The 12,775-nt window shown below is 40.4% G+C and overlaps 2 protein-coding genes across 2 annotated transcripts; both read left to right on the top strand.

The window, feature by feature from the left end:
• The first annotated feature begins 7,583 nt into the window (after positions 1-7,583).
• LOC109157461 lies at positions 7,584-8,684 on the top strand. Its single transcript, XM_019305364.1, has one exon. The coding sequence runs from the start codon at positions 7,584-7,586 to the stop codon at positions 8,682-8,684; it is 1,101 nt and encodes a 366-aa protein (XP_019160909.1).
• A 184-nt stretch (positions 8,685-8,868) lies between these two features.
• LOC109157460 lies at positions 8,869-10,019 on the top strand. Its single transcript, XM_019305363.1, has 2 exons — positions 8,869-8,943; positions 9,030-10,019. Exons 1-2 carry the CDS (start codon positions 8,869-8,871, stop codon positions 10,017-10,019), a joined length of 1,065 nt encoding a protein of 354 aa, XP_019160908.1.
• The last annotated feature ends 2,756 nt before the right edge of the window (positions 10,020-12,775 follow it).

Here is a 12,775-nt window from a genome sequence, read left to right as displayed (position 1 = left end):
ACAGAAGGTTTTAACTATCCTTGTTACTTTCATCAACTTGCTACTTATCTCTTACTAGCCTTATTCACCTTTTCCACCTCAAGGGAATTCTCATACGATAAATACAACCATACACCTTCTCTACACTTTAAATCCTTATCCAATTTAGTTGGCATTACCAACCTACAAATCTCTTTCCCCCAAATCCTTTCCAAGATTCCTTATGGTTCAATAAACTTCGGCTTTATTTCTTCCCTCATTACTAATCTTTACCAATTCTTTTCAAACGAAATTCTTAACCATACTTTCTTTCTTGCCTTAGCCACAACACATCCTTTCAAAAGTCCTTCGATATAAGACTCATCCTCATTCAAAAGCTTCAATGTTTGAACTAATCTTTTAGTTTTACTTCTACTAAACTTAGTCTTTCAATCATCTCAATCATTCTATCATAAGCTCAACTACCTCTTGTTTCATTCTCATTTCTATAATCGTTCTTTAAGTTCTCACATAACTTATCATCCTTAACTCTACCTTCTTTTACTTGTCTCTTCTTACTTAACTCATTCCTTAGTTTCTTCGCACCTCATAGGATCACACAACTTTCTTACAATGTTTCTTCCTATCTTCATAAATCTCAAGGTCCAATGTTACTATCCATGGTCTTAGACTGTACTCTTTCGGAGTTTACAACTCCTAGCTCATCTCTTCCATATCTCATTAAAGACAAAGGGAACTGTCTTTACTTTTGTGTAACTCAAACTTAAGTTCCAATCTTTATGCTCACAGTCTAACTCTTATTTTTGGGGTTTAATCATTGAAGATCTCTTCATTATTGATCCAAAAGCATAAAAGCCACGAAAGTTGAAATTCCAAAACCAACCATATTATTTAAACAATTATGCCGTACATTAGATCTTTCCTTCTTGTTGCTGTTAAAGTTGTCCCTTTTTCCACTCTTGTCTCTCTTGTTTCTAGACTAGTTACTATTAGATCTTTCCTTCTTATTGACGTCCACTATCGTTAGGTCATGAACGTAAGGCGTTTCCTCTTTGGTTTGCATAGCATTCAAAGGCTCGATGCCCAACTTTTCCACATTTGAAGCACCTGATTGGGTCTCCTCTACAGTTGGTTCATGGGTGATCCTTCCCGCACTTCTTGCAATGGTAGTGTCTTCCTCCATTCTCACTCTTCTTTGCTACACTTAATTCTTGACTTGAGTGATCATTCCCGTCTTTCGTGCCATGGTTCCCTTGGAAGTCCTTAACTTGATCATGACAGTCAAGTCTTGCTTTCTTTTCTACTTGTTTTGCATCTTCTTTAACTTTTCTCTTGCTTTGGCTTTGCATGTTTTCTTGAATCTGATGTATCCCGACGACAGGAGGATTCACTCCATGAATACTCCGAATCCAAACGTTGCTTCTTGGCACCATTACGACCACAGGGGCAACACTTAATTACTAACGCTTGTCTCAATCTATCTCTTTACGCATGACAAAGGCACACACCAACAAGATGCAAGTATAACTCTTATACTTGTCACATAGCTTTCTACTTCCAACCTTCAACTTCTAGCTTTTAACTTTTAGCTTTCAACCTTTAACTTTTCTTTTCTTAATGGTAGGGCTCACAACAAGCAAAGCACACAAGCAAACATAACTATAAGCTTTTATATTTCTTATATTAACAACTTTCACAAAGTTTTCTCTTTCAAACTTTAACTTCTAACTTTTTCTTTTCTTAAAGCAAGGCTTACAAAAAATAAATCACAAAAACAAGACACAAGTATAAGCTCTTATACTTTTCACATTAGCAACTTTTTCAAAACTCCCACTTCTACTTTCAACTTTCAAACTCTTGGTTTTTATCTTTCAGCCTCTCACTTTTAAACTTCTCTACTTTACTTCCAAAGATAAGCAAAAGCACTTTAAACACATTGATAAAGCACATAAACAGTTAAGTAAGCGTAAGGTAAACTCACAACTTCACCGCGTTCCTAACTGATACTTAGAGTTTCTCTTAACTCTGATTCTCAAGCTTAGTCACTGAACTTAGAGTCTTTCTCATCTCAAATTCACAACTTAGGGTTATTTCCCTAATCTTATCTTTCCTAGGATTTTCACTTAAAGATCTCTTCTTAACTTGTCTTTCTTAGGACTTCAACTTAGAGTCTTATACTCAATCTTTTAAGGGTCAAAACTTCATAAGTCTCCCGCGATTCGTACCGCTCTGATACCAACTTGTAACACCCCATTTTTCTTAACCTTAATTAACAAACTAAACCTTTATAGATAATCTAAGCAGCGGAAAAAAAAAAAAAAACTAAATTAACAACTTAAAGGAGTGTCACTGCCATAATCACCCCCCCCCCCCCCCCCCCCACGGTGATTGCACATGCTAAGGGTAAAACTAAAACATTAAAGTCCAACTAGCAACCGATAAACTAGGGGAATGAAACCCCGGTGTCCAGCACCAACAAAAGGGATAGTCTACTACAACCATTAAGACAAAAGAGAGTTTAGACTACAAGCTATCTAGCTAAACTAGTCTAACTCGTGCTCTCGTTTCTACGAACTGGGCCCACCTGAAAGGGGTTAACAAACAACAAGTAGCAAACAAAACCCGTTAGCACGAAGTTAAGTATAACGCCACTCAACCCTGTAAAGTAATACAGTATATACTTTGGAAAATCGAAGTTTCACATTCTCAGATCAAACTAGATTGATCACTTAAACATACATGGCGTTAACTTCTAGATGCTTGCAACCTAATAAACATATAGGCATGCTCTTACAATAAACAACTCATCACAGTTTTAACTTATGAACAATCTAAAGCTTTCTCAAGTACTCAACAATCATGCTTTCTCATATAATCAAATAAGAAATCTTATGTTATCAATTACTCATCAAGCAATCTTGTGCTAGACATATCTTATAAGCAAACTCATGCTATTATATACTACTCATGCAATCTCGTGCAAAACATATCTCATAAGCAAACTCATACTACTAATCATGCAATCTAGTGCAAGACATATTTCATAAGTAAACTCATACTACTAATCATGCAATCTAGTGCAAGACATATGTAAACAATCTCGTGCTACTACTCATGCAGTCTAGTGTAAGATATATATAAGCAATCTCGTGCTACTACTCATTCAATCTAGTGCAAGAGATATATATAAGCAATCTCGTGCTACTACTCATGCAATCTAGTGCAAGATATATATAAGCAATCTCGTGCTACTACTCATGCAATCTAGTGCAAGATATATAACTCATAAGATGGGTTATAGTAAGTATAGATACACATAACACTCTTTCAAAAGAATACTTTTCTGTGGAGGTTTCTTGTTGTCATAAATGAATTTCTTTACTCTTCTTTTCTTTGAGTCTCAATGACTCGCTTTCTTTCTCTTGAGTCTCTTGACTCGCTTTCTCTTTACTCGTTGGCGAGGCCGGGCTTCACCATAGTGTGAATGAACCCATTGGGCACGGCGTCTAGCCGGCCAATCTCTCATCCCGCCTACAGAACCAATCTCGTAGTTCCAATACTCATACTCTGTGGAATCAGGTATCGAACTATCAGTGTGCACACCCCCTGACCAGGATTCCAAGCCTGGCGGGCAGTTTCCAACCTCGTAACGTGGGAATACGCCGTGTTACATGATATTAGATCGCAATGTTCGTTGCTTTCTCTTTTACTCCGAAAGGACATAGTCCAAACGGGTCCTCCAAAAATACTATTTTCCTCACAATATATATATATATATATATATATATATATATATATATATATATATATATATATATATATATATATATATATATATATATATATATATATATATATATATATATATATATATATATATATATATATAGTTAATACCATTTGAGGTCCTCCGAGTATAGTGATTTTGCCACGTTTAGTCCTAAACTTTCAAATTGACCATCTGTGGTCCTTCGACTTTCAAATTTAACCATCCGTGGTCCTCGTTAACCACCCATGGTCCTTCAACTATTAAATTTTAACCAACCATGGTCCTTTCAAGAGGACCGCGACTGGTTATATTTTGAAACTTGAAGGACCATGGGTGATGAACTTGGACCACGAATGGTTAAATTTGAAAGTCGAAGGACCACAAATGGTCAATTTGAAAGCTTAGGACTAAACATGATAAAACCACTATACTTGGAGGACCTTAGATGGTATTAACTATATATATATATATCACTCATGCATCTCAATTATGCACTACTTTTCTTATGCAAATAAGCACACAACTTCTCAACTCATTCTCGAATGACAAGATAAAGACTTCCAAATGGATATGAGTTTTTAGGAAAGTAATTCTTAGGCTCACATTGGCCACTTATGCACTTTTAAAACATGATATGCTCAAAAAATGCCAAATACTGTAAAATATGCTTCTAGCTTCTATTCACTGTGAAACTCAAACAATTTCATAAATCATGCTCAATAATTAGAAACTTGGCAGTGAACTTCAAGAATTTACAGAAATCACTTTAGGCATGCTTTGCTAGCTAAATTCAACCATTTAGGCTCATGCTTCTCTATTTAACAATCATACTATGACATGCTCATCAAATAAAGATAAACAAAGTCTGATAGCTCACAAATCCAAACACTGGGAATAATTCCAACTACTTCTGCAACAATTTCTTGCACAAAAACAATCATAAAAGGCTCAAATCTTCTCCAAACTTAACGAAATCAAAGCGTCAAGGCATTCCCGAGGTACCGAGCCACAAGGGCCCGTAACACCTTGTCCGAAACGACACGTAGCTGAGCCACAAGGGCCCGGCCACTGCACTGGAAACACTCAACGGAGCTTGGGCAGGGCTAGGCTAAACCCGCCGCCTCCAACTGCCCTAGACACGGCTCTAGGCGACGGCCCTCTCCTAGGGCCGCCCCCTAGGGCCGGTCTTCTACGAAGCTAGCCAACAGTCTCCTTGTTGAGCCATTGGCTAAGGCCGTTGATCATACTGGTGCACACTGTCTGTGCACCAGATGATTTCCTTTCATCTGCAACATCAACTCAGGCAATTCTAACTCATCCAAACCATCAACAACACATCATATACCAACCATAGATCATGTAATAACTCAAACACTTCAAATATCTATCATTTCTACTCAAAACATAGACTTCACAGAGTCTAGAAATAACTTGGGAGTCCATGGGTTATACCTCTTGTTGTCTCTTCTTCTTGTTCTTCTTCCTTGTGTGGATCTCAGCCTCCACTCTACTCAAACACCATTCCATTCACCACCTAGACACCTCAAACAACAACACAAGCCAAGCCTAACAAAACTCAGAGATTGAAAGCTAGGATGGAAACCTTAAGGAAAAGAGGTGAAGGGATGAGATGAAAAGCTTACTGTGTTGTTCTTCTTCTACTTGATAGACAAGAATTTGGGAAGGCAAAGAAGAGATCAGGAGAAGACAATGTAGCTAAAGAGATATTTTATAGGGTCCAAAACCCTAGGATAAATGCCAATGATTGGTTGAGGGCAAAGTGGGAATTTTGCTTGCTGCTATAAAGATTAAACAAAAGCTTGAAAGCTTGTGGTCCACCTTGCATCATGGAAATAGTTTGGGGTTGAAAATGGAATTTTCCCTAAATGATTTCTAGATGAACACTTGGTTTAAGCTTCTCAGAATTATCCCGGTTTCACTCAGATAGGTTTCTCAGTTTAAAACTTGGCACGCAATGTACCCAAAATTTTAGGATGTTGGAATTAAAATCTAGTCTTGGTGTCGAATCTAATTTAAAGTGACTTAAAATAATTTATTCAACACCGTTTTCATCGCGAAAATTTTTATGGAGTGAAAATTGGCTATTTTGGATTTTCTTAAAACCAGATTTATAAAATAAATTTTGGGTTGTCACAGTTGGTTTGATTGTCATCGACAATTTCTTCCAATGCATCATCCCTTGAGAAAAAATCGTGATTCTTTCATCAAACAACGGGTAGAGAAGTCAAGACCCCCTAGGATTTGGACAAGGGAAGAATTGTTGGCTACTGTACTGATGTTCCCAAATATTACTGATGGCCTAATCGATCGACTTGAAGGCTTTGGATGTTCACATAATTGGAAGAAAAGAAGTATCTTAGCTTCTGGGATTTACCATATTGGAAAGATAACCTCCTCCGTCATAACCTTGATGTAATGCATATAGAGAAGAATGTGTTTGATAACATCTTCTACACAGTTATGGGTGTTAAAGGAACAAGAAAAAACAAAGACATATCTGTTGCTCGTTTGGATATAAAGGATTTATGTCATAAGCCACAGTTGGAATTGGTGGAACATAATGAACGATATCTTATGATAAAGGCGAGCTACAGTTTGAGTCGAGATCATCAGACTGCTGTCTATGAGTGGAATTGCTTTAATATACTTATTTAGTCCAAATTTATTGAAATTTGTTGTCATCAATTATCTCCGTTTACTAGCTTTAGTACCATTTTTCTTAGGATGCCAGCAGAAGCTATTAAGATCATTTCAAACCTCAAAGGAGGTAGGAGATTTCAAGATAATAACTTACATAGTATTTTCCTCGTGCGATGCACGGACAAAAATTTATAGGTATTGTTGTAGTGTTATGATACTAAGCATAATTATTAGTTTTATTAAAAATGTAAGTATGAATATACAATGTAATATTTAATATTTTTAAAAGTTTAATTATGTTATTATTATGTTGATTTTAAAGTTTATTGTTACTTGTATTATTATTTGAATTTGAAATAACTAATTTAATTACATAGCTAACGTATTTAAATAAAATTTGTAAAAAAAAAAAATAACAGGCAATATTTTTCAAAAAATCTCCACCAAAAACTTAATCATTTGAAAAAGATTATTTATGTAAGAACTGTGTTTATTTTATATCTAATTTCTCCTTTTTATATATGTGGAGTCAAATTAATTAGAATTGAGGTTTAAATGAATATATACACAAATTATATTAAATATAAAACTTTACCAATCAATGTGAACATAATAAATGCATTCATATATAAATATTTCTACATGAATGATGGTAGCGGAAACGCTCTCTTAAGACGTCGTACCGGCGGCAACCAATCGGTCGCCGGAGGAACCAGAATCACGCGAAAGATCGACCAAGAAGTCTAAGAGGACCCGGGATGAAGTAGATACGCCGGTGTCCACACCACAGAAGGATGCAGTTCCAGAGGACACATTCTCGACAAGTGCAAATCCCAACACAGAGTCAGGCCCAGAAACAATGGATACGTCGGTAGAGGGCAACTAGCCGGTGTTCTTGAACCCACCCTTGCCAGCGAGCTACAAGCTTAGCCTGCGGAAATTCATGACATACAAGAAAGATGATCTTGAAGGCTTCGAAGAGGACGCGACTGATGATGAGAGTTCTGAGGAGCAAGACGACCCAGAATGCCCAAGAATTAGGTTATCGAAGGAGGAGAAAATTAGGATTAGGAGACCGTGGCGGTGAACGCTTATCATCCAACTTATGGGAAAGTCGATCGGCTACAACTTCCTGATTCGACGCCTACGCTCACTATGGAAACCAGAAGGACATATGGAGCTGATCGATCTGGAACACAACTATTTCTTGGCACACTTTGAGCTACAGAGGGATTACGACATTGCAAGATGTGAGGGGTCTTGGGTAATCCAAGATCACTATCTGGTTGTTCAGCAGTGGAAGCCAAACTTCAGGCCTCAGACGAACAAAACACAGAAGATTTGCGTGTGGGTTCGACTTCCTGACATCCCAATCGAATATTTTGATGAGGAAACTCTGATTAAGCTAGGTGACAAGATCGGAAAAACCATCAAGATTGATGATACAACTTGTCTTGCTTCACGAGGGAAGTTCGCTCGTATCTGTTTAGAAATCGACATAATCAAACAGCTACTGGCCAAGTTCACAATCGATGATGAGGAATATCCAGTGGAATACGAGGGCATCCACCTCATCTGCTTCAAATGCGGCAAGTATGGTCACAAGCTTGATTCTTGCGGCCAAGAATTGCAACCGCAAACTGATCCTAGCTCTGAGTCTATGGAGGATGATGCATCCAAAGACAAGGCACGTGACCCTTCTCAGGAACCAGTGGAGAGGTACCAGAAGGACACATCTAAAACCCATCTCAAGGATAGATTTGGTCAATGGATGCTTGTGACAAGGAAGGATCGGCGGCCACCTAAGAGAGGCGGGAATCGTGGTACTACCCAGAAACAGAACATGATGGAGAGGAACCAAGGCCTAAGCACATCAAGCGGCCCTAATCTCCAGAAGTTTAACACCAGATTTGGCCCTTTGAATAACCTAAATGAGGACAACCAGGAAGATGAAGAGATTGAAGAAGTCAACACCATCCAGAGGAATCCGGGTAAAGCACCTATGGTAATCCCGCCGTCTAATGGGCAGGCTAAAACCCGCCCTCCATCTGTTCATCAACGATTTGGGGCAAAGCAGCCTATCCCAGTTAACCATCAAGAAAGAGGGGGGACCTCAAGCTCTCCCAGAAGAGCCAACCCAATAGCCAACAGAAGAACTGGAAGACTTCCTGCAGAAGAGACTCCGGCAGTAGTCGGCCAAAAGGGCGGTGACCCCAATGGCTTCCTCTCTCCTACTCACCGGCTACCGGGCATCAAGACCAACGAGCTTATCTAGCAGGAAAGAAGGGAAAGGCCGTCCACCCCTCGGAGGGCAGCAGCCGAAGACGAGCACACCCTTGTGAGAGGATCGGCAAGGGGCCAGCCAGTCACAAGGACGATCGTCAACCACCGGCAAATTGATCCCGAAATAGTACTAGCCCACTCAACAGCAAGCACCAATATTGATGTACCCCCGGATGATGGAGCCGACTTTTACGACTGTGATACACCAAAGGACGCAATGGAAGAGGATATGTCGAACAGAAGCCGTCACAGTCTGGCTATGGGTTCCCCTTTGCTCAATTGAGCTATTTCTTTCCCCTCTTTTGTCTTAATGAATGTCTTAGTATGGAATTGCCAGGGGGCGGCGTCCAGAACGTTTCGCCGCACCCTTAAATTTTTCTTGCATGATTTTAAACCTAGTATTACGTGTCTACTTGAGCCAAGAGTCTCTGGAGACCATGCCAATGAGATTTGCTTTGATCTTGGTTTTGATCAATGGCTAAGAGTTGAAGCCTTTGGCTTTTCAGGTAGGATTTGGGTCTTTTGGAAGAACGAGATTCAAGTCGGGACCTCTATGACCCATCCCCAATTTTTTCTCTTGAAGGTTACAGAGGATAATTCACAACCGTGGAATCTATCCTTCGTGTATGGTAGCCCCGATCATGCCCTTAGAAGACACCTCTTTGAGGACTTGTCTCAGGAGGACCTAAATATTCAAGGACCTTGGTTATCAGTAGGAGATTATAACTCAGTACTCTCTATAGATGAAGTCTCTAATAGTACTAATTTTTCGTCTTCCCGGTGTGCAGGCTTTAGGAAATGGATCTTTGATGAGGGATTAATTGACCTCGGCTTTGAGGGCTCCCAGTTCACATGGTGTAGAGGCCTAAGCTCAACTTCATTTAAAGAATCTAGGCTTGACCGTGCTTTGTGCAATTTGGATTGGAGAATGCGCTTCCCGGATGCAAGTGTACTACATTTGCCCATAGTCAGCTCTGACCACGCCCCTCTCCTCATAAGAACCATGGAGATGCAGAACTTCACTGGGCCGAGAAGCTTTAAGTATAATGCAGCTTGGTTTTTACACCCTAATTTCTCAAACATCATCAAGAACAACTGGAATGCCGAGTATGACTTGGAACATACCAAGAAGGAGCTAGCAAGTAAACTGCAGAACTGGAATCGCAACTCGTTCGGGAACATATTCCAAAGAAAACGAAGAGTCCTAGCTAGGATTAATGGGGTTCAAAGGGCTCTCGAAATTCATCCAAGGACAGACCTAATCAGATTGAGTAACAAACTGCAAATGGAATTAGAGGAGATCCTGAACCAAGAAGAGCTCTACTAGTTCTAAAGCTCCCGTGAGGATTGGATAGCAACTGGGGATTGAAATATGAGGATCTATCATGCTACGACAGTTGCCAAAAAGGCTTATTCTAAGATTACCAAGCTAAGGAATAGTCAAGGGGAATGGCTGGAAACCGAGGAGGCCATCTTAAGTCATATCACTGAATTCTTCACAAATCTGTACATGGAAGATGCAACCAACCGAGATCAGACTGCTTGGAGAAATTCCTTCCCAGCCTTCCAAGAGGCCGAGTGGGACTATGTGAATGCCCCCTTTACACCATTGGAAGTCAAGCAAGCGTGCTTTGACATGGCCTCGTTTAAGGCCCCCGGACCGGATGGCTACCATGCTGGATTCTATCAACGCTCCTGGTCGGTAGTGGGGGAGAAATTGGTATCTTTTGTGATGGACTATTTTGCGACCGGCAATCTCACTGAGGGATGTAATGATACTGTTATAACTTTGATACCGAAAGTACAGTGTCCGGAGAATGCGAAGCAGCTACGACCCATTAGCTTGTGTAATGTATCCTATAAGGTAATATCAAGGACACTTACTTCTAGATTGAAATCAGCTATTCAGAAGCTTGTTGGTCCTAATCAATCAAGCTTTGTTCCCGGGAGGCAGATAGTGGACAATATAATTGCTTATCAAGAAGTTTTGAATACAGCAAACCATAAAAAGGGAAGAGTGGGATTGATGATCCTTAAAATTGACCTTGAGAAGGTCTACGATAGGCTGTCATGGAGTTTTGTCCAAGACACTCTTCGAGAGGCAGGTTTTAATGAGGTCTGGATTAGACATATTATGGGGTGTATCACAACAACAAGGTTGGCAGTTACCTTAAATGGACAGCGGTCGCATTGGTTCAAGCCTACAAGGAGCATCCGACAAGGTGATCCTATATCCCCACTAATCTTTGTGTTTTGTATTGAACGGCTGAGCCATCTGATTAATGAGAAGGTTGAAGGAGGTCTTTGGAAAGGGATTAGTGTCTCCAGAAATGGCACATGCATCTCACATCTCCTTTTTGCGGATCACAGCAAGCACTGGTGATCAAACAATGACTAGATCTCTTCTGTAACAGCCCGGGGCAAAAAGTCAACTACCACAAGTCTCTTATGTATTTCTCTAAGAATACATCTGCTGCTGATCGACGCTCAATAGCTGAGATACTCAACATCACAATTACTGAGAACCTAGGTAAATACCTGGGGGTACCCTCGCAGCATGGCAGATTGAAAAAGGACTCATTCCAGGGGCTTGTTGATAGGGTTCAAAATAGACTCTTAGGCTGGAAGATGAAACTCTTTCCATGGCAAGTAGGAAAGTCCTTGCTCAATAAGTCTTCTCTGTTATACCCATTTATGCAATGCAGTCTACGACGATACCACTGGGGGTGCTCGATGAAATCGAAAAGCTAATACGAACCTTCTTATGGGGAGGGACTGCCGGGGAAAGGAAATGCAATCTCGTGGCATGGGATACAGTTACGAAGGACACGGAGAATGGAGGTCTAGGTATTAGGAAGCTGGAAAACATGAATTTAGCTTTTATGGTAAAACTGGGGTGGAGGATACAATTGGGCGAAGAAGGACTATGGGGTACAGAGTTCTAACCCTAACACATGTCAACCAAAGATAGGTATGTCTAATGCTTGGAAGGGAGTCCTCAAGGCAGCACCAACTCTCATGAAAGGCCTCAAAAAACTCGTTACAAATGGCAGAAATACCCTCTTTTGGATGGATCCTTGGATCGAGCAGCAACCCCTGATCAACTTAGTTGCAGTCAACCTACCGTTACCAATATTATATGCCCGAGTCTCGGATTATTGGGATGCATCCACAGGCTGGAAATGGGAAGAATTAACGAATCTTTGGCTGGAAATGGGAAGAATTAACCAATCTACAGTTCCAACCCGGGACGCGCAAATGGAGTAACATCTAGAAATTGAAGGTCCCGAGCAAGATGCAGTTTTTTCTTTGGCTTGTAAGGCACAACAGGATCATGTCTAATGAAAATAGAGCTAAAAGAGGCTTCACAGACAATAACAAATGTGACCTATGCGGAGATCAAGTGGAATCAATGGAGCATATCCTCCGAGCTTGTCCTAATGCTAGACAAATCTGGGAAGCAGTTATGCCCAACACAGGCAACATTACTCAAGACTCGACCTTCTTGGAATGGTTTGACGCAAGGGTTGAAGGCTGGGGTTGCAACAGACATAGGCATAACAATAAGATCATTTTTGCCGTTTCACTTTGGTGGTTGTGGAGATGGAGAAATGACAGAATATTCAATGGGAAGGGCTTAAGTCTTAATCAAAAGGCCTACTGGATCCACACGCAATGCAAAGAAATTAACGAGGCTTTCAACAAAACCGGTATGACGGGACCAAGGGCGTCAACGCGCAATTGGAAGCTCATTAGGTGGACCAAACCCCCGCATGGATGGTCGAAGGTAAACATCGATGCATGCCTTAACACCATTACAAAGGAGGCTAGGTGTGGTGGGATAGTCAGGAGTGATCAAGGAAGTTGGATTAAAGGGTTCACATACGCAGTTGGGGCTTGTTCGATTGATGCCGCCGAAGCCTGGGCGCTCCTTAAAGGTATTCAGTTAGCTACCTCCTTGAGATTGAAAGAGGTTTGCTTCGAAAGCGATTCCATTAGCATCGTTAAGGCAATCAACCAGGATGGAGCCGTTGATAATGTCGCAAGGAACACCATTCATGCATATAAGCGAGAACTCTGCAA

The sequence above is a fragment of the Ipomoea nil genome, unplaced genomic scaffold, assembly GCF_001879475.1.
Source record: "Ipomoea nil cultivar Tokyo-kokei standard unplaced genomic scaffold, Asagao_1.1 scaffold2782, whole genome shotgun sequence".
Lineage (NCBI taxonomy): Eukaryota > Viridiplantae > Streptophyta > Magnoliopsida > Solanales > Convolvulaceae > Ipomoea > Ipomoea nil.
The sequence above is the reverse complement of the archived record's forward strand: the minus strand, read 5'-3'. Positions and strand labels throughout refer to the sequence as shown.

Excerpts from the sequence above, each read along its gene's own strand:
- LOC109157460 (XM_019305363.1), top strand. The coding sequence starts at position 8,869 with ATGGAGCCGACTTTTACGACTGTGATACACCAAAGGACGCAATGGAAG. Across the intron at positions 8,944-9,029 it reads GTCGAACAGAAGCCGTCACA|GGGGCGGCGTCCAGAACGTT; the intron begins GTCTGGCTATGG and ends TGGAATTGCCAG.
- LOC109157461 (XM_019305364.1), top strand. The coding sequence starts at position 7,584 with ATGGAGCTGATCGATCTGGAACACAACTATTTCTTGGCACACTTTGAG.